The sequence below is a fragment of the Tursiops truncatus genome, chromosome 14 (genome assembly GCF_011762595.2).
Source record: "Tursiops truncatus isolate mTurTru1 chromosome 14, mTurTru1.mat.Y, whole genome shotgun sequence".
Classification (NCBI taxonomy): Eukaryota; Metazoa; Chordata; class Mammalia; order Artiodactyla; family Delphinidae; genus Tursiops; species Tursiops truncatus.
In genome coordinates this window covers 29,023,124-29,045,901 of record NC_047047.1, presented here as the reverse complement: position 1 = coordinate 29,045,901, position 22,778 = coordinate 29,023,124, and the positions used below count along the sequence as shown (strand labels likewise).

Below are 22,778 nucleotides of genomic sequence, written 5' to 3'. Positions count from 1 at the left end.
TTCTCTAATTGCTTTAGGTGCAAGGTTAGGTTGTAAAGTAAAATAAAATAAAGTGGGATAAAATATAATAAAGTTATTAAAATAAAAAAATTATTATTAAGAGAAAAGAAGTGGACGGATAGAACCCTCGGACAAATGGTGGAAGCAAAGCTATACAGACAAAATCTCACACAGAAGCATACACATACACACAAAAAGAGGAAAAGGGGAAAAAAATCATAAATCTTGCTCTCAAAGTCCACCTCCTTAATTTGGGATGATTGGTTGTCTATTCATGTATTCCACAGATGCAGGGTACATCAAGTTGATTGTGGAGCTTTAATCCACTGCTCCTGAGGCTGCTGGGAGAGATTTCCCTTTTTCTTCTTTGTTCTCACAGCTCCCCGGGGGCTCAGCTTTGGATTTGGCCCCGCCACTGCGTGTAGGTCGCAGGAAGGCGTCTGTTCTTCGCTCAGACAGGACGGGGTTAAAGGAGCCGCTGATTCGGGGGCTCTGGCTCACTCAGGCCAGGGGCAGGGAGGGGCACGGAGTGCGGGGCGGGCCTGCGGCGGCAGAAGCCGGCATGACGTTGCACCACTTTGAGGCGCCCCGTGCGTTCTCCAGGGGGAGTTGTCCCTGGGTCCCGGGACCCAGGCAGTGGCAGGCTGCACAAGCTCCCCGGAAGGGGGGTGTGGATAGTGACCTGTGCTCGCACACAGGCTTCTTGGTGGCGGCAGCAGCAGCCTTAGCGTCTCATGCCGCCATGTTAGCCGCGGCTCGCGCCCTTCTCTGGAGTTCCTTTAAGCAGCGCTCTTAATCCCCTCTCCTCGCGCACCAGGAAACAAAGAGGGAAGAAGTCTCTTGCCTCTTCAGCAGGTCCGGACTCCCTCCCGGCCAGCTGTGGCGCACTAACCCACTGCCTGTGTTTACGCCGCCAACCGCAGCCCTCTCCTTGCGCTCCGACCGAAGCCCAAGCCTCAGCTCCCAGCCCCGCCCGCACCGGCGGGGGAGCAGACAAGCCTCTCGGGCTGGTTAGTGCCGGTTGGCAGCGATCCTCTGCGGGAATCTCCGCGCTTTGTCCTCCGCACTGCTGTTGCTGTGCTCTCCTCTGCGGCGCCGAAGCTTTCCCCCTCCGCCACCCGCAGTCTCCGCCCGCGAAGGGGCTTCCTAGTGTGTGGAAACTTTTCCTTCTTCACAGCTCCCTCCCACTGGTGCAGGTCCCGTCCCTATCCTTTTGTCTCTGTTTATTCTTTTTTCTTTTCCCCTACCCAGGTACGTGGGGGGTTTCTTGCCTTTTGGGAGGTCTGAGGTCTTCTGCCAGTGTTCAGTAGGTGTTCTGTAGGAGTTGTTTCGCGTGTAGGTGTATTTCTGGTGTACCTGTGGGGGGGGAAGGTGATCTCCGCGTCTTACTCTTCTGCCATCTTCCCGGAAGTCCTCCTTGAACATCCTATTTAAATTATAGCTTCTGTCGCCTCCTGGTTCCCTATGTCCTGATCCCTATGCTTGTTTTTATCCATAGCACTTAACACCATCTGACATACTACATACTTACTTGTTTATTGTCTGTCACCCCAATCAAGGCTGTAGGTGTCATGAGGGCAGGAGTTAGCGTTGCTGTCTGGTTTGCCACTGACCGTTTGGTACCCAGAAGGGTTTCTGGCATAGAGTAGGCCCTCGAGTTATATTTGTTGGATCAGTTAATGAATGAACAAATGGTACTGGCCCATAGGTAGACAAATATATTGGTAGGATAGACTAGAGAGTCCATAAATCCATTTTTTTAAATCCATTTTTATATACAGGAATTTAATAATTTGTGGTTGTTTTTTAAGGGCAAGGAGCATTTCAGTGAAGGGGGAAAATGGTGGTTTGTTTATTTAATATCTGGAAGCTTCATGATGGATCTAATACATTTGGAAGAAAACAAAGTTAGTTTGCTACTTCATGTCATAAAAAGAATACATCTTAAATTAATTGAATATCTAACTGTAAAAAATAAAGTTATAAAATTGTAAGCAAAAATATAGAAATTGTAGAAGAATTTTTGTATAATTTCCAGGTGTATATGCTTCTGGAGGGGGTGAAATGAGCCTTCTTAGACCAGAAACAAACAAAACAAAAACCCACACCATTTAGAAGTCATAAAGGAATAGATGACAAGTTTGATTGCATTTAAATTTTATAATGGCAAAAGACACTCAGAAACAAAATATCAATGTGGAGAAACCAATTGCAACATATTTGACAAAGGGTTATATTCCTTACAAGCACCATCTCCTGATAAAAAAAGAGACAATCAGCTCATTAGAAATACCAGCAAAGAATATTAAAGGTTTTTTTTTTTTACCCATCAGGGTCATTCACCCTTTCATCAAATATACACTGATTTTCTACTGTGTGCCAGGTATCGTTCTAGGTATTAGAGGTAAAGCAGTGAAGAAAACAGACAAATATCCCTAACATAGAGCTCATGTTCTAGTGGAGGGAGCTAGATAAGAAATAATAAGAGATAAACTATATGGTATGTTAGAAGGTGATATGTGCTATAGAAATAAAGCCATGTAAGGGGGAAGCATAAAGGAAATGAATTAGTTTGCCCAACTCTAGGGAAATGAATTAGAAAACCTAGGTGAAATGGATGCTTTTCTGGGAGAATGTAAATTATAGGAATGATTGTGGAGGAGAGAGAAAAATTGTAATCAAATTATATATCATAAAATATCTAGAGAGGGCTTCCCTGGTGGCGCAGTGGTTGAGAGTCCTCCTGCCGATGCAGGGGACACGGGTTCGTGCCCCGGTCTGGGAAGATCCAACATGCCGCGGAGCGGCTGGGCCCGTGAGCCATGGCCGCTGAGCCTGCGCGTCCGGAGCCTGTGCTCCGCAACGGTAGAGGCCACAACAGTGAGAGGCCCACGTACCGCAAAAAAAAAAAAAAAAAAAAAAAAAAAAAAAAAATCTAGAGAAAGTTGTTCAAGAACAGCCCCTAGAGAAAGCACCAGAAGAGATATTTCAAAGATGAATTCTACCAAACTTAGAAAGCAGACAGGTCATTGATTTTTAAACTACGTCAGTTTAGAAAAAGAAGTAAGGTTGTGGAGAAATGGTCATTCTTTTACATATTTAGTGACAGTGGGAATTTGTATAAGCTTTTTGGAAAGTATTCTGTCAATATCTAGTAAAATTAAATATCTGTCTATCCATGTCCTTTAATCTAGCTGTCTCACTTGCCTTTGGAAATAAAAATATTAGTTGGTAAGGCTGTTTGTATAAAACAATGTTTGTAAGTATCAAAAAGACTGAAAACAACTTTAGTGTTCAGCAGGTTGAATAATTGATGATAGAGTCATACTGTGAGTCTTATGCAACTATTAAAAAAAGAGGATTTATATGATTTACTTGGAGAAATGTCAGTAATCAGGAAAGTAAATAGCAGGCCAATGTGTAAATCTTTGGAAAAAAAAGAATGAAGAACATTTCCCATTACATGCAATTAACACGTTTGGGTATGTTTGTATGAATATAAAGAAATATTGGAAGGAAATAATCACACTTTAACATTGGTTATTTGGAGTTTGGGGAGAGCTTCTTGGCTTTTTCTTTGTTGTTTTTGGCTTGTTGCCTCTATCAGGACTTTAAGTTTGAAAAGAAAATCCGGTAAGATTATTTTATAAAAGACTTTTCTTTCAGCCTTTTCTATGCTTAATGTGAATAAAAGAAATGCATCTACTTGTGTTGCATCACAACTAGCAGTTGCTCGCAGGTGATGTGAATTGCATGGTATCCAAGGGGCAGGGACTTGTGAATTCTACCAGATTTTGCCCAATGATTGAATTTTTTTGTTGGTGTAGTAGAGGTACTTTGAGAAGTTACTCAAAATCTCTTAACTCGAGGTTTTTAATCGGTAAAATAAAGGTAAAAAATATCTACCGCATTAGGTAGGTATTTTTATTATGAAACGACTCAAAGGATTTTCCAGGTGTTAAGCTTTTAGCTCAATTAGCTTTAATTGAATTCAAATTTCTTGACGTTTTCAGTGGCTATGATATACCTCGCATCATTGTAAATTTATATCTATTGATTTGATATTGAAATATTAAGTATTTCTATATCTATGTTTAACGGATAAAGGCAGGTGAAATCTTAATCATACAAAGCATTACGATATCCAATGCCAGATGAATACCATGTATTTTAATGTATTATTGAAGGCAAAAATGATCAGGGAAGACTTCATGGAGGTGAGACAATGCAGGTCTCACATATGCGCATGATTTGAACAGGACAATAGAGGACAGGCACATAACAGGCAGAGGCACCGATATCGGTGCCTGAGTTTTGCCGGGGAGGCCTGGAACGCCACACGAGAGAGCGCCCCCTTCCGGAACCGAGTTCCTCCTGCCCCTTTCTCGTGCCTCCGGGCGAGCGCGGTGCCGGCGGTACGCAGGCGCCGCGAGCAGCTGAGGGCTCGCAAAGGCTCGACCGGCGCGCATGCGTGCGGCTCTTTGGAGGCGGTAGCTTCTTCGGCGTCGAGACTGGAGGCTGAGTCTAAACTGTGTGGGGCGCAAATGGGATCCGGCTGTTAGTCGGGTAGGCATAGGTAGGACGGCTGCCTTGTGGGGAGCAGGGGGCTGGAAGGCGGGAGTCCGTAGCGTGGGGGTCCTGAGCCTTTCCTTTGCAATCCGGGCCGACTATTGTATCTGTGTCGCAGCGGCTGCGCACAAAATGGCGGCGGGCTGACGGCGGGGGCGGGAGGAGGTTGGGGGACCCCTGGGATGGGAAGGGAGCTCGGCTGCCTCTCCACCGCGTCGTTTCACCGCACTGCCCCCGGAGGGCCGGGTCGGGGCCCGTGCTAGGACCCTACTTCAGGAAGAGCCGCCTGACGCCGTTTGCACTGGGCGGAGGAACGAAAACAGCCCTTGGGCAAGGCCGTGGCGGCCCCTTCCCCATCCGCGGAGGGCCTGCCGAGAGCGCACCAGGCCTGACAGCCGGAGGAAGCGGTGGTGAGGGAGCGTCGCGGAGGGAGTAACCATTCCCGTCGGGCCTGGAAGAGAGGCGGTGGAGCTCGAGCTGAGCCCTTTGGCGAGCAATATTGTGCAAGAAGCGTGGAGAGAAGAGCGTGTTTGTGTTTGGGGCTGGGGAAGGGGGAGTTGGGGTGAAGAGGGAACCTACGATCCAGCGGCTTTTGCTGGTCGGGGTTTTCTCTCCCTGCCTTGTGCGGGCCTGAAAGCAAAGAGTGTCACCTCTGTGCGGGATACCGAGGGCTCGTGAACTGCTCTGATACTTAATTCCAAATTACTCAGAGGAATCCAGAATGCGGATCGTTAGTGATTAAGGTTTGCGTGATTCCTAGCTTGGGCCCCGTTCTGTTCAAGGTGGGGGGAGAATGTGTACCACACACAAGAATCCTGGAGGACATCTGAAACAGATCTTTTGTTGTTTGGGATAACTGTGAATAAGGGAGACATATTATTACAAGATCTTTAGTTGAAGTAGACAACGAAGGCTTCCTCAAGCTGTTTTCTCTTAATTTTAAAATTTGCTCTGAGGCAAAATTTGGGGGGAAAGTAATATTTTAATCTGGAGGAGTTCTGAAGAAAAATTTGTTAGCAGGATCCGGCGACTTCTGTTGATTCAGATTCTTTTTCTAACCAGCTTTGGAATTGTGCACAAAATTTTTTTTTTCTTTATTTGTTATAAAGGGTTAACTCATTTTTCAAGGATGTTTCCTGGCTCAGATTTGCAATTAAAATTGGTACTGAAAAACAATTTACAAAAAAAGTGAGTTTAATGAAGTTTATACAGAATAATGAACACATAATTTACATTATTTCAACATAGCTTTAAATATTGTTGATGATTAGGTATTCTAGACTTAGTGGGCTTATGTTGCATTCTTTTTCCATTTGACAGCATTTCATATACACTATATTCTCATACTCGGTAATATACACTTAAATAATCATGTGAAATTAACATGTTAATACACAGAAATAATGCTGGGCCTTCTTGATTGTGTTGAAACCAAGTGAGGGTAAAGATAAAACAGTTGGAAGAAACCACAGAATCTCGTTCGTTTTTATTAACTAGTTTTCATGTCACACATATTTATTACCTTGAGTAGTGGTTGTATTTTAGTTTTGTAATCTCTTGTATTTTGTTATGGAGGGCGTATACAGCATATACTCAGGTTTAAAAAATACTTCTTACAATCAGGGATCACTTTGTACTTCATGGCTGTCTTAAAATTTTTCTCTTGGGTGCTCTTAGGAAGGTGATCTCTGGAAATTTTTTTTATGTAGTGAAAGAAAATGAGAGACAAATAGTTTAGTGGAAAGAGAATATAGGCTTTGGAATCAGAAGATCTGGCTTCGAATCCCTGTTTTCCTCTTAACTGTATGAGTGAGATTTGGGGTAAGTTATTTTAGTCTTTCTGAACTTTTGTTTCCGTATCTGTAAAATGGTGGTACCACTACTTCCTGCTTGGGATTATTGTGAGGATTAAGTTAGAAAAGGTATAAAAAGCCCCTATCCTTTGGCACATAGTAGGTACTTAATAAATGTTAGCTGTTACTATTGTTGCAAATTTTTAAGTGCTTAGGCAGCATCTTTTAATAGAAAATTGCAACCTGTGGATACTACCTCTTAATTAAAAAGAAGAGGCTTAAAGGAATTTAGGTTAAATTGATAGAATTTTGGAGCTGAAAGATCATATAATCTTTCATTAAAATATTTTGTTCATCTATTGATATAAACTTATCAAAATAATATTGTATCCATTTATTTATATGATTATTATGTTCATCTTTGTATCTGTCCCAGTGCCTGGTATGTATTAGATGCTCCTACGTTGAGTGAATGAACTCAGGTGGTGGTTGCCAGAGTCTGGATAAGAACACAGGCCCTTGGGAGTGCAAATCGTGCTCTTTCTACTGTGACTTAATGTATACTGGTCAAGGTTTGGAAAATATCTGTCCAAATAATTAATAAAATGCGTTATATACTGAGAAACAGTGCTTCCAGTATGGGTACCCAGTAATATATTTTGGGCTGTTGTGCAAGGAAACAAGCTACTGAATGTTGAAATGTGGTTTTAGAGATCCTCCAAACTGAAAGTAATTATACTTGTGGCTAAAGCCAATAAGCCTTCTTTGTATCCAACTTTACTTACTCTTTCATTGCTTCAACTTTATTTACTGTAGTCTGAAATTTGTGATTGAAATGAAAATGGAAGGAAGATAGGTATATGGAAAATAAGAGAATAATGGAAAGGAAGAAATAATGGTAGGGAAAAGGTGAGGTACAGAAATAAAACACAGCTCTTATGATCAGTGAGGATCAAGAGTAACGGGCTTTGTATTGAAAAGAGAAATGTTCAGGGAGTATAGGAGAAGGGGTTTTAAGGTGCATATATTTTGATGTTTTCTTAGTGCTTACCTTGGGGTACGTACGTTTTGGATTATTTTTCTACTCTTTTGAGCCCCTTAAATAACAAAGTATATTTATTGTTACAGTCATTCTTAAGTTTTCATACTTTTTTCTTGCCTTACTTCCACAGTCTTCATTTTATTAACCTTGCAACTGATTTCCCTGTTGTTCTTGCTAATGAGTGAATGTTGCCAACTTTCTATTCTTTTGAATTTCTTCACTTCTTTCAAAAAAATTTTTTTTTATTAGGGAAAATTTTAAAGATACGCAAAAGCAGAGAGTATTTTATAATGATTCACCTATCACCCAGATTCAACAATTATAAGCTAATGGTCAGTCTTGTCTCTACCCTCCATCCTGTTATTTTTAAGCAAATCCCATAACATATCATTCATCAATTTATAGTTTAGAATTCTTCTCCAAAATATTTAGAAAAAAACATGCATATCACACCTAAAGTAATAATAGTTCCTTAATATCAGAGATTCAGTCAGTATTCAAATCTCCCTAATTGTTTCTTATACACCACACACGTGTCTGTGTATACATGTATTAATTTAATTTCTATTTCTACTACCATATTGAAATTTTCAGAAATTACCCATGTCTTAATAAAAGGAACAAACAACTACCTGCTTCTTAGGTAAAGCATTTTGTTTACTGTCTTAACATTTTTTGAGCATCTGTTGCATGTCATGGGGTATAATTTTAATCATTCTTCACATCAACATTCTGTGCTGTTATACTGAGTCTTGGGTTAATCAGCTTGCTGAGGCTCACATTTTTAGCAAGCAACAGGATCAGAATTAAAGCACTGAGTCCAGGGTCTAAGTTCTTAAAAAACGCTATGCTATGTTAGTGTTAAATTTTACTTATGGGAGTTACCCAATTTTGCATGAAGTCACTTGCTGGCACTCCTTGTAGCAGGGTGGATATCTTCAGATAAGTGGAAATTTCCCCAAAAATGAGATAATTATGGATTGCATAATGGGCTAACAGTCAATAGTTAGGGAGTGAACATGTTGCAGAAGAATAGCCAAATCCAAAAATGTGCTTAGGACTGATGCTCTTTATCATTGCCAGCTTTCTGCCTGTTGCCATACTTGCTTATAGTCCCCTTTTGACCTAGTACTAAGGTGTTAGATAGCCTGGTATTGGGTCATTTACTATTTGAATGAATTAAACTGCTGGCTTACAGGGGAATTCCGTATGTCCCTTCCCTTTATCTATCGTTTTGCGTGCTTGCATGCACCCTTATTTTCTTCCTGAACTATCTTGAGAGTAAGTTTCATGTATTGTGTTCCTTTACCCTTTATTAGTTTATTAATTAGCATAATAGTTTATTTCCTAAGAATAGCATGTTTTTTTTTGTAGTCATAGTGCCGTTATCAATCTCAGTAAATTTAATATTGATAATATTTTTTACCATATTCTGATTTTGTCAGTTGGCCTAATAATGTTTCTTATAGCAGTTTTTTCTCCCCTCCAGTACAGGATCAGTCTAGGATTAGGTAATTGCATTTAGTTGTCGTGTTTCTTTAGTCTTCCTTGCTTTGGAATATTTCTGTAGTCTTTTAATCTTTTTGTGAAATTGCCATTTTCGAAGAATACTATTTGCTTTCTTTTTTTTTTACTAGAACATTTTTCATTTTGGATTTTTTTGATGTTTCCTCTTGAATAGATTCAGATTATGCATCCCTGGAGAGAAAAATCAAATTGCTTTGTTCCCCCATGGTATCAGATCTGGAGGTGCAGGAAGTCCATCTGCCCCTCATGGATAATATGATGTTTGATCACATGTTTGGTCAAAATGTTTGAGGTTTTTTCTCCCTTGAACTAATTGATCTGTGGAGAGATATTTTAAGACCATGGAAATGCCCTGTTCCTCATCAGAATTTCACTCAGGATTTAACATGCACGGATGATTCTTGCCTGAACCAATCTTTACATTACTGTGACGGTTATAAAACGATTTTCCAACTTAGCATTTTCTCCACATTTACAGTGATTGATTGGTATGGTGTTACGGACTCCTGGCTTTCTCAGTGGTTACTGCCCAGTCCTTTCTTGCTTTATCTTATTCCATGTATATATCTTGTTTTCCACAGTGAGAACCCTGGTCCCCAGCACTATCAAAACATTTACTTACATGCTCAGTCCCATGATATAGCTAAAGTAATTTAAGAATTGTTTCATCCATACCACTGCAAAAAAAAAAAGCAAAAGACAAAACAAACTAGTAAAAAGAGTAAGGATTTGTTTGTAGTTCTCAGTTTTCTCCTAGCTCCACCAAAACAGAGCGTATAAATCAAATAGTGGGTTCATAAATTACTTGTTTTTAGTTTAGTTTTCTTTTTCCCCTTCAGTGAGTTATGGTATTCATTTGAAAAATGAATTAGTTTGCTTTCAGTTTTAGCTTTTTTCCTTCTTCCCATCCTTGATTTAATTTTTTTAAAACTTTAGTTTGTTGACATGCTTCTGAAAGTCAAAATTATATAGTAAGACATACTCCATGAAATATGGTTCCCATTTATTTCTTTTCAGTCCTGTTTTCTGTGTTATCCTACCTATATTTCTTTTTGTAACCATAAGCAGATACATGTGTTTTCTCATTTCCATTTTTTATATAAAGTAACATTATATATGCTCTTTTGTACTTTGTAAAGACTTTAAGGCATTTGGCATTTTAAGTCATTTGGCCAGATAATTTTGGTACACTTAATTGAAGATTTTGGAAAACCATTTTAGGCAGATGGGAACATTTTCTGGCTCATGCACTTCATGAAAGAAGTGAACAACCAAATGGCAGGAAGGGTAGGAATGCAGTCTGACTTCAAGAACAGTTGGAACTGGTAGTCTTCAGTACTATATTTACCTCTTGGTCCTGCTTACCTATTTTACTGGCTTTCCTTTTTTCAGTTTTCGTGCTTTCTCACTAAGGCAGTGAGTATGCCGTCAACAGCATTTTGACAACAGAGTTTTATCAGTATTCACCATTTTTCTCATTTCTAGTTTAAAAAAAAAAATCTCAGAAAAGATTTCTTTATTCCAAGTTGGATCTAGTGGTTTCTCTTGGACTAATGTGTTCTGTTTGTTGAGGGTGGCAAAGTAATAAGCAGGGCCACCAGTGAACATCTCAGGGGGGCATCATTTACTGTGGGAATACAGTGTTGTCTGTAGAGACCCATTTATGTATGCAGTATACATATTCCTGAAAAAGAAAAAAGCATCTGATTATACTCACATATCCTGTTTATCAAAAAAGTTGTCTTCCTGGAAATAATAACTGTTAAATCATTGCTGTATAAGGTTGTTAATGGTGATCTGTTCCTGGCATTGTGCATCATTAGCAAGTTGATCTTCCGTTTTCTTTCAGATCTGAAATCATGATGGTTACCAATCCTTCCAGGTAGCAGTGAAGTTTGATGATGCCCTTCATGATAAAAACAATGTTGCTAGTTTTCTGCTTATTTTTTTCTTTCTGTTTCTTTGACGGTTTCATTGAGGTGTACCACGTTTTGGCATTTTTAACATCCAGCATGGTACTCGTGGCACCTTCAGAATTATGACTTGTGTACCTTTTGTGAGACATGAGGGGACAAAACTAAAGGTAGAAAAGAGTTGGCTGAGTGGATCTACCTATATACTAGAGGAGATTAGAAGATTGAGTACCAGTCAAACTGAGAAAAGCACGGAATGACATGTACTCTTGTATTAACTGGCCAGTGTAATACTTGCATTCTTAGGTGTGAAAGTAAATTTTATATATTTTGAGACAAACAGTTGCTCTAACACAGGGTATCAAACGAAGTATGTGGGTATATACCTAGAAAATAATGTTAATTGTAGTTTTCCCTTCATGGTAAGATTATAGAAGACTTTTAATTCTTTTCTGCTTGTCAAGGGGATGATCTTTCTTTTGGGGGAGGGTGTTAATGAACATGTATTGCCTTTTTTAATAATTAGAAAAAACAAAGCTATAAAATTTAAATTTTATATATCTAGAATATAGCATGGAAAGAACACCGAGAGGAGTCACAGGTTCTGTTTGTGACCTTGCCACTTAGTTCTAAGGCTTTACTTAACCTGTAAACTTGGATTCACTTGCTCACTGGGTTGTTGTAAGGCTCAGATGAGATAACGGATATCAAATTGCTTTTTAAACAGTGAAGTGCTATAAAGTTCAAGTATGGGGTTTGATAAGTCTTTTCATTATGAATCTAATGGAGCCATTATGATCTGGCTGACTAATTTTCGATGATGCTTTTATATTTTTAGATTTCAGATTTCTTTATGAATATCTGTAAAGAAAATTAAGGATCCCCTTCCATCTGAAAGAATGTATCAAAATAGGTAGTGGACATCACAGAAATATCTCATGGGATATCATGGCGATTTTTAAAAAATCTGTTAAGCCATTTCTTCATGTCTGCCTCAAGAACTCAGTTTCTACTAGATGCTTCTAAAAGAATTTGTATGGTTGACATTTTGTTGAATATTTCATTTCTTTTCAGAGTGGCATATTTTAGTTCTTGATAGGACATAGAAAAGAGTTTTTAACTGCTACTTATCAAAATAATAATCCTTCAGGAGTTGAGAATGTTTTGTGACCATTAAATATCCTGTTTTTGAAAACCATTAAATTTAGGAAAATAAAATGTTGATTGAAAATAGCCAATAGTGTAGTTCATACGATAAAGTTTGGTGTACCCTCTTGCCCTTCCCATCCATGTATGTATGCACATACACAAAACTAGAAGAAATTACATCAGAATATTAGTTCAGTGTTGGTAATGGTTTTACTGGTAAGCATTTCATTTACTACTTTTCATTGTTTAACAAACATCTGTTATATCATCAGGAATAAAAATTTATTTTAAAGGGTAAGTATTATTTAATTGCAGTTGTGTTCAGTGGAGTTAATAATTAAGAACTCAGATCTCAACTCAGATTTTTCCAAGTTAGTTTTATGATTTGATGTGTTGGCTCTCTGTAAATTCCATTAGGTGAATGAACCTCTTTATGGCCAGAACTCCTAGAGTTAAGTGAAGAAGGCTTTATAATTGTTGTCTTTATTTGTTCAGTTGTTTTCCAGGTGTTAATGCCAAATTTACCCTTGTCTTCCTGGTTCTTGTTTCTTATCACATTGTTTTTAGGTTATATCAGTTTCATTCTCAAAAGACTGAGGGTTTATTTTCTTTGGTGTGGCATAACCTAATTCTTAATCAGGGGTTTCATATCAAGAGTCCTTTGCTTGTTTTGCTTAATTTTACTTTTTTCATCTCACAAATAGTTTTTTTTCCACACAGAGAAAGAGTGAAATATGAAACTGTTTAATAACTAATAAGTCAGTTGAGTCAGGTGGGAAGGAATGATGTAGGAGAGAATGAACTAAAATGAGATTTTAGACTTAAATCTGCATGTTATTTATACATTGCCTGTTAATCATAGCAAATCAGCTGATTTTGGCTTTTGTTAGACTTTGGTGTGATAATATTAGATTAGATTGAGAAGTATGAAATTACGTTGGTTTTATACTCTCCCACCCTCCTTTTTTGTTTTGTTAAAAATGTCATACTTAATATTTAGCACTTTAATTTTTTATTTTGGTAATGTTCAAACATGTAAAAAAGTAGAGAGGAAAGGTGATAAATCCTTTTGGACCCGTCACTCAGCTTCCACAACAGATATTTTTGCCAGTTGTGCTTCATCTAACTTCTCACTCACCAAACCCCACCCCTCACTCCCGCCGACATGCACCCTTTGTTTCCTAGATTATTTTAATGAAAATCCCAAATTCATCATTTCACTTGCTAGATACTTGAGTCAACATTTGATTCTTTAAATGCCAGTGCATCAACAAATCTATGTGGATAACTGTAGATTTTCAGTTTATAACAGCCAAGGAAAAAGTGTTAACTTTAGACTGGAGCATACTATTTTGTAGCTGGGAAGCTTGCCTTTTTCTGATCTTTTTGCATTTTGAGTTGTTTTTTTTTTTTTTAAGACATTGACATTAGCAGGAATTAATTGCTTCAAAATACTTTTATAAAGCACAGCTGACTTTTTGGATTGCTTTTACTTTTGGGCTTACAGAGCATCTATTATATTGTAGTTCTTCCAGGATAGGTTTTGTGTTCAAGAGATTTAACTCTAATTCTTCTGAATCTGTTAAGATAGAAAGAGGTTGTATGTGAATAGAGATAGAAATTATTTTTATGATTTCTGCTTTTACTCATCTCTTACCCTTTTTGCCCCCCTAAATTTAGCTACCCTCTGCTTTGCAGAGGCAGAGATTAAAAGATATTGATGCTTAGGAGTGAGATTTGTCTGCCTGAAAGACCCCTGCTCAGTGGAATGAGGGGAGGGAGAGTGAAACTGACAGTTAGTGGGCAGCTCATTTGTTAGACACTGTACATATTTGTATTTCATCTTAGTCCTTAACAATAATCTGTGGAGGAAGATACTTTCCTTTTTTACAGATGAGGAAACTGATGCTCTGGAGATTAAGTAGCTTGCCCAAAATCTTAATAGTAAATGGTGAATCTGGTAGAATTCAAACCCTTCTCATCTGACATACAGAGATACATTACTAGCTTAGAAATGAATTTGAACATGGCATGTATTACTGCATTTATTAGATTAACAGCTTAATGTGTGCCATAGGAGATGATCAAAGAGATTCTTGTGGGGTGGGACTTGGAAACAATCTTGAAGATTGAGTTTGATTCAGAGACCTAGGAGTATTCTAGGTAGTGAGGTATGAATAAAGTATGGAATGTGTTGAAAGTGGTCAGGAGATTGCAAATAGACCAATTTGGCTGTAGCAAAAATTTTTCATTAAGTATAGGCTAGGAAAGTGTGAAAGGTAGATTGGGATTAGGTTATATACTAAATGCCAGGTTGACAAGTTTGGACACTATCTTACGAGAAGCAGTAAAAGTGGTGAAGATTTTTATGTAGAGGAGTGATAATAAAAAGTGTTTTAGGGATATTAATCAGTAACGACAGAATGAATTGGGGTGGAGGCCAGCTGTGGTATAGAGTGATGAGAGCTTGCAGTAGGGTAATGGTGGTGGTGAAAGGAAAAAGGAAAGTATATGTTAGAGACATTGACAGGAATACGTAGAATTTTATGTTTAGTTAGAAATGGAGAATAAAATGTTTTTGAGCCTCATTGACTAAAGGAATTGGTGTAGAGAACAGAGGGTTGAAAATGGATAGTTTTGGGAGAAAGTTCCAAAGTTAGTAAAAACAGTAGCTAAAAGTTGGCATAAGGGAGAGAGGTTCTTGGCAATTTTTATTTTTTCTGTCTTCATAGATAATTTTATTAAATAGTCCTGGGGTTAATGAAGAATCACGTGTCTTAACTGAAACTATATTTTGTCTTGGTCCAGAATTTTATAGCTTTGTCAGAAACACGCAGTTAATAAGTTTAATTAGTTTAAAAATTTTAAATCGTCCCAGCAAGCTGTTTCATCTTATTACAGTGTTTTGTTCAGAAGCTTTAACCTAGGCTATTCTACATTTAAAAAAAATTTGATAAACACATGTTTAATAAGACCTTGTTACCTGAAATCTGTCTTATCCCAGTTCCCTCAAAACTCTAGAAGATACTCATAAAACTCAACTCAAGCATTCATGACCTCTTCCAGAAATAAATCCTTTTATGATGCTTTTTAGCATTGTTGTAATAATGAAAAACTCTATTTTGTTTTTCTTGTTAGATTGCTTGCACTTTGGCAGGAATCATGTTTTATTTGGCTTGAAAACTCCATAATGACTGTCACATTAGACAAAAAATGTTTAATAAATTGAATGATTCTGTACTCATTCCTTTCCACTAAAATCAGAAAGAAGGGGGAAAAAGATCTATGATGATAAAGAAACAACTTCTGAGAACTTACTGACCACAGCAACTGAATGTATATTCTCACCCCATCCCCCAATGGCATGCAGGATTTGGACACTTCTAAGAAGTTTTAAAAGGAGTTGTAATTACCGCTCAGCACCTAGGACAGCACCCAGTGCAACACAGTGTACATGAACTCTGGCTTGAGGTTTGGGGTTTGTGTTCTGGATTCGGGAAAGAAAAGAAGAGAAAGTTTTGGGGAAAGTTTAATATCCTCGTAAACACCCTAAAAGTGTATGAAATGCAGAATGGTTTCATGGCTTTGTTTCAAAATGTTTTACACTGGCTGTAGAACCCACTTCATGAAGTAGTTTGAGTTAAAATGATCTAATATTTGTGTTTTAACTTTCAGCTTTGTGTTATTCTTGGAAAATTTCGCACCACTTGTGAATTCCTTGAACCTGGGCATTGCAAACCCACTTCTGTTGGGCCCATCTCCTTTGCACTTTGCTCAGATTAAGACTCAGTTGGCGCTTCAGCAGCTGAATGCCGTTGCCTCACATAGTTCAACACCACCTTATACTTTATTAAATCAGGCTTTCTTGAAAATAGCCATGTCGAGACCCAGGTTTAATCCTCGAGGAAACTTTCCACTTCAGAGGCCACGAGCACCTAACCCTTCTGGGATGAGGCCTCCAGGACCATTTATGAGGCCTGGATCTATGGGTCTTCCAAGATTTTACCCAGCAGGGAGAGCCCGTGGGATACCACACAGATTTGCTGGCCATGAATCTTACCAGAACATGGGACCACAGAGAATGAATGTTCAGGTAACTCAGCACCGAACTGATCCAAGATTGACCAAAGAAAAATTGGATTTTCATGAAGCACAACAAAAGAAGGGGAAGCCTCATGGTAGCCGGTGGGATGATGAGCCTCATATGTCTGCATCAGTGGGAGTGAAACAGAGTTCTGTAACGCAGGTTACAGAGCAGAGTCCTAAAGTACAGAGCCGCTATACGAAAGAGAGTGCCTCAAGTATCTTAGCAAGTTTTGGATTATCTAATGAAGACTTAGAAGAGCTCAGTCGCTATCCTGATGAACAACTAACTCCTGAAAATATGCCATTAATTTTGAGGGATATAAGAATGCGAAAAATGGGGCGCCGATTACCTAATTTACCTTCTCAGAGCAGAAATAAAGAAACACTTGGTAGTGAGGCAGTTTCGAGTAATGTGATTGATTATGGGCATGCAAGCAAATATGGCTACACAGAAGATCCACTTGAAGTACGTATTTACGATCCTGAAATTCCAACTGATGAGGTCAAGAACGAATTTCGGTCACAGCCAAGCATTTCTGCATCTGTTCCCGCTCCAAATGTGATATGTAATTCTATGTTTCCTGTTGAAGATGTGTTTCGACAGATGGACTTCCCCAGTGAGTCCTCCAATAATCAGTCCTTTTTCCCAGTTGAGAGTGGAAGCAAGATGTCAGGCTTACACATTTCAGGAGGACAGTCAGTCCTTGAACCTGTAAAATCTGTCAGCCAATCCATTAGCCAGCCAGTTAACCAGACAATGAGTCAGTCTCTGATTCCTCCTATGAACCAGCAACCGTTTTCATCGGAATTAATTTCAGCTGTAAGCCAACAAGATCGGATCCCGCGTGAGCCTGTCATTAATTCATCTAATGTACATGGATCGGGAGGAAGTAAAAAGAATTACCAGTCAGAGGCGGACATCCCCATTCAGTCTCCCTTTGGGATTGTGAAAGCATCATGGCTACCAAAGTTTTCACATGCTGATGCCCAGAAGATGAAGAGACTTCCAACTCCTTCTATGATGAATGATTATTATGCAGCGTCTCCAAGAATATTTCCACATTTGTGTTCTCTGTGTAACGTAGAATGTAGTCATTTGAAGGTGAGTGTTTTTAAAGATCACTGTATCATGATACTCAGCGCCCAAGTTTCCTCTAAATTCTCATGTATGCTGGTGTTAACTAGTCATTAAGGAAAAGGCAGAAATTTTGATTGCAACATCAACACTTAGTTGTAATCTTAAGTAGCCTGGCCTAAGTACTGAATTGGGTGTTAGGCTTTCTGTATTCCTGTGACTGGGCACACCACATGGGTCTGTCCATTTATTTTGAGCTTCTGAGAAGTTATCCCAGAAAATGCAACATAAAATTGATATGACGTGAACCGTACTTAGAAGACAATGTCACATGAGTTACCTTTATCTAAATAAGAGAATCTGTTAGTATAAAAATAAAAACTTGGAATAAAACATTTGTACTGCACACTTTTAAGAGACAGTCTATTGTAGCCTTGCATGTATCTATCGGTCTTGAGCTAAAGACAATTAATGTTGATTTAAATATTTTCTGATTCTATCTGAAATAGGATTTTTAGCATTTCATGAGAAGGAGCTTCCTAAAATAACTTAATCCATAGCAAAGTTCAGTCAGGATGAATTATTCGGACCAGCTGTGGGCTCAGAGCATAGATTATAGAATGATAGAACTTTAGAGAGAAGAGTCTTTAAAAAACATAGAAGCCTTAGGTGTCTTCATGGTTAGTATAGTTAGAATGAAGTGTTTTACAGAGGTGCCAAAGAGGAATGTAGACTATACTGGTTGATAGTAGTCATTGGTGGATTTGAGTAGAAATTTCCAAGTATGTTTTATTTACTTACATATGTTTGGAAACCACTGTTTCTTCTATTTACTAATGTGATTTGAAGATGTATATTATTCAATACAAGTGGTCAGGAAGGAATGTACTTCCCATGGGAAAAAGGCCCATGATTGGCCTTTGATTCAAGGCCATAGCATTGGTTGTATACTTTGAATAGGCCTAAAAGTCTTTTGGTGTTAATTCTCTTGTTTTTTCTCCTTCCAGTGCTGCCCTTTTATTGTCTTTCTATTACCCACTCACCAGGTTTCAGCCAACAAGAATCTGATACCTAAAACTGATGCTTTTGTCATAAAGGTTAATGCCAGCAAACGAAATCAGCATTCTACCTCATTTGAGCCATATTTGCTGAGTTCTGATAAAATAATAATTGCCTTGCCCTGTCACAGGGGATAGCAATAGCAAAGTCTTGAAAAATCTCAGAATAATTCATAGCACTTAGTTAAAATCTGTAAGTAGTCCTGGGCTAAGTACTGAATTGAGTGTTAGGTCCCCTGTATTCCATTTATTTTGAACTGTCAGTTAGTCATGATAAACCCAAGAAAAATATCTTAAATGTTTTAATTTTTTATCTGGTGAATAGAAAAGGTATACATTTATTCAGTAACTATTTACTGATTACTGGTTTTGTACATGGCTATATTAGGTGCTGGGATGGAAATAAAGAACTATATAAAGTTTACATGTTGTTCCTAAGCAGTTTTTACAGTCTCACTGAGGAGAAAAATTATACACCTAAAGAATTTTTTAAAAATTGGAGGGTAACAAATGGTTCATAATTAACTTGTTTAGATATGCTGTAGGGGGAGAGATGTTTAATATTTCTATCTTGATTGCAGACTTATATCAGTTCAGGCTAGCATTATCAATTTACTGACACTTGTGTATTTAGCAGTATGTAATTAGAAAGTATAATATACTTTCTGACATCAGAAGACTTCTGTATTCTAGTTAAAGAAGACTAATTGAGTGACTACTGCGCTAAGTCTGTCTGGATTAGAGTGGTCTGGGAGGGAAAACTTCATGGAGTAGGTTGAAGATGGGTCTTGAAGGATGAGTAGGCTTAGATATACCCAGGGGAGGAGGGGTGACATTTCAGATAGGAGCAACAACAGTAAGTTTGAGGGGCCTTGAAAAGCTAGCCTAAGGAGTTTAGACTTGAGGTTGAGAGGCATTAGGAAGCTAATTAAGGTTCTTGATATGTGAAGTAACACATTAAAAATGTATTTCAGGGAGATAAGTCTGACTGACGTGTACAAGATGAATAGAAATGAGAAGAGATAGGGTAGGGCACCTAATTCGAGGTTCCCTAGTTATTCAAGTATAAGTTGGTGAAAGTATGGATTACTATGATAAACGTAAAAGTTAGAGAGGAAAAATCATTTAATGATTATTAGAATTCACAGAGATTGATTGCCATTTTAAATGAACAGATACCTTTTAATAGTCAGAACAACACAATGGACCTAACTAATGAATTCTTCACTACTGGATGACAAATCATAGGGATTTGTGAACATGGACTTAGGTAGTACAAACTACCTCTCTTGTTTCTGTGATGTATCTTGCTGCCTTGTAAGTGTGCATGTATTTGACATTATAAATATGTAACCAATAAATATAAATTACCAACTGCAAATTTTTTCTTGCTAAGTAATATCTGACAGTATGTTCCCCATCTCTGAGTCTTTAAAACTATAGCCTGAAAAAGACCACAAGAAAATGTGAAATTATGTTTTTTCTAAATTGGGTTTCAGACAGAGGAGGAGCCGACCTTAGTTTAGAAGTTACGTCTTTTTGACTGTCACAGTGGGTTTAGAAACCATGTCTTTTTGTTTTGTTTTGTTTTTTTGTGGTACGTGGGCCTCTCACTGATGTGGCTTCTCCCGTTGTGGAGCACGGGCTCCGGACGCGCAGGCTCAGCGGCCATGGCTCCCGGGCTCAGCCGCTCCGCAGCATGTGGGATCTTCCTGGACCGGGGCACGAACCCGTGTCCCCTGCATCAGCAGGCGGACTCTCAACCGCTGTGCCACCAGGGAAACCCCAGCCATGTCTTTTTGACTGAAATAATTCAGTTTGAGAAAATACTGACAAAAGATTTTTGGAATAGTTGGTGGATAGTGAGCTCTGATAGGGGTAGGTATTTTCACAGTTTGATTCTGGGCCCACTCAAGTCTACAGTCCTTGTAGCATCTCCTGCTTAGTAGATAATTATCACTTTTTCTCTGGAGAGGAGTACTGCTCTTGGACCCTTGTCTTACTGGAGAGTCTAGAAATTGGGGTGGTGTACATATATTTACCGAGCTTAAAAACGAGTGATGTCAGTGAGTAAAGTGGGCCTGTTAAAAGGGTGTGTGTGTGTGTGTGTGGGTGTGTGTGTGTGTGTAGAACTGGAGAGAGTATACGTTAAGTAAGTTAGCTGTCAGCATCACCTGATGGTTGCTATATCAAATACGTGTCTAGTATTAATTACATCTTCATATTTTTTCAAGAAAAGCTGGAAATCTCTGGATTTTTAAATATCGGCAACTTATTCAAATAAAACACTTTATGGTCCAAATAAATCATGCCCAACTTGATACCTGCCAGTGTGTCTGATGTAAACAATATCCAGTTAATGTCAAAGACATGGGTTTAACAGTACTAAAGACTCTTAACTGCCAATCTCTTCTAGCTTTCTAAATATTTGTATCACTGAGCAGGATATACAGACATTTCTTTTTTGCAATCCACAATGAGTTTCATGGCTTAATGAAATAATTTAGGGTTTGTCATAACCTGCTGCTGAGCATTGCAAATAGCATGCACTTATTTTCAAATAGTTCTCGACAAGGCAGATTCCAAAATTAGTGTCAACTGTTGTTTTTAACTCTGGATATTTCTAGTTCGTCTTTGGCAATGACAAACTAAAATGTTTTTGAAATGGAAATGAATAACATTTTCCTCAAGGAAAGCATTAAAATATGGAACTGTTCAGTAAGTTTTCTGCCTTTCCAAATGTTGGAGAAACAATAAAACATTGAGTAATATGCACATTGCTTTTAACTAACTGTTTCATTTGGGGGACTGTATCTTTGAAAACTGTATTGCCTTTAAAAAAAAAAATCAGATGTATCTTCCAGGAGCTTTTTATGGATACGGAATGTAATTTTAGGGCAGCTTTGTGACACATGAAGTTATGTATAAGAAAGCATTTTGTTCATTGTAAAGCTCTATATGTAAGGGATATTATGTCTTTGAAATGATGTTACTTTCCATTATATCCTGAAAATAAATTAGATTTGATCAGCAGCATTTTTTCTTATTTTTACTAATCTTATCCTTTGCCAATACATAGTGAGTACCTTGTTTGGAATAGTATTGGCCTAAGAGGTAGGATTTTTTGTTGTTAATGTTGTTAGCTTGAATTTTAGAGTTGTAAGGCATTGAGACTGTAGTTTAGAGACTGTATTTTAGACTGTATTTTATAGAATGATACCATTCTATTTATAGAGTTTTTGGTGTTCTCTGTAGTAGTGTTCTATATTTGAGATGAGTTATTTCTGATCCATGCTTTTATTTTCTCCAAGTTTACATGTATATTTGACTTCAAAACGAGTATCCATGGGTATGATTTTTAAAATGTTTTCTATACTAAAATGTTTTAAAATGGTATCAGTGAGTTGGTATTAAGTGCTTTTATTTGGAGGGCTTTTATTTTTGTTTGTGAAAATTTTGTTGTAGCCAAATGGTATTTATAACTAGATTTGGTTAATTTTTGATAAAACAAAGTATGCTGTGTCATGTTAAAAAGCCTAATTTCATTAGTCAAATAAGGAATGTTCTAATTTGTGCACTTTTCTCCTTTTACAATAGGATTGGATTCAGCATCAAAATACATCTACTCATATTGAGAGCTGCCGACAGTTACGTCAACAGTAAGAACAATTTTTTCCTTTTTTATAAGTAGCAAATTTACAAAATAATGTTTCAGGTATGACTGCTTAATACCTTTAGTGTGGTACTTTGGAGAAAAATATTTTTTTAGAAAGCTATTGTCTATTTGAAATATTTATATACAAATATATTTAATCTTTTTCCCAAAGGAGAGAATTAAATATGATCCTTTCTTCTGACTCCTTCCTAATTTAATCCCAGTAGGTGACTTTAGTATCATTGGTTCATTCCTGCTGGCTTAACCTTCCCTTGGGATGGTTTATCTTTTTCAGAGCACATAGTCTACCCTTCTCCTATACTTCTTCCCCCTCATCCCCACCCCTTTCCCAAAGGATAAAAAACTAAAAACCACCCAAACCAAACAGTAGTCTTTAATTTCAGATCTAAACCTCTCCAGGTTTAGAACCTATATTCAGAAAAAACCTTAAGTGGGAGATGAACAAGCTAGATATGGTGCTTCCTCAACATTGGTTCTTCAATTCTCTGACCTTTTCCTTCTTTAAGACAGGGCACCTATGAAGGTGAAAAGTGTGATATTAACAGTATTCTCTAATATCACCTGGAGTTACATAAAATTAAATTGTGTTCCTTTTAACATCATTAAATATGCTGATATAGTTGTGTGTCAAATTCCCGGTCACTATACTGATGATAATAACATGTTCTTGAGCAAATGGATTTGTGGCAGATGTTTTGGTTTTTTCTTGTTGTTCTTTATGAAAATACCAACAAAATTTTTTTGAGAATATTCAGAACTCTTCTAGTCATATGTGATAAACCTAACTCAGACCAATTTTTTAAAGTAAGGAAATTTATTAGCTCATTTAACTGGGAAGCTTAAGGAGTGTGAACAGCTGAATTAGATGCTCAAACAAAAATCAGAGTGTC

The 22,778-nt window shown here is 37.9% G+C and overlaps 1 protein-coding gene across 8 annotated transcripts in view; it reads left to right on the top strand.

Moving 5' to 3' along the window:
- The first annotated feature begins 4,449 nt into the window (after positions 1–4,449).
- Positions 4,450–22,778, top strand: part of ZNF638 (zinc finger protein 638) — an 84,042-nt gene continuing 65,713 nt past the window's right edge. For 3 of the 8 annotated variants that reach the window (XM_019942795.3, XM_019942794.3, XM_019942792.3), the window contains exons 1-3: positions 4,452–4,576; positions 15,669–17,181; positions 21,810–21,871. In XM_019942795.3, the coding sequence (XP_019798354.1) occupies positions 15,871–17,181; positions 21,810–21,871 (1,373 nt within the window). In that variant the 5' untranslated portion in view covers positions 4,452–4,576; positions 15,669–15,870. Of the gene's footprint in view, positions 4,577–15,668; positions 17,182–21,809; positions 21,872–22,778 lie in introns of all 8 variants that reach the window. The other 5 variants (XM_073791273.1, XM_019942799.3, XM_019942798.3 and 2 more) reach the window with 3 other exon arrangements.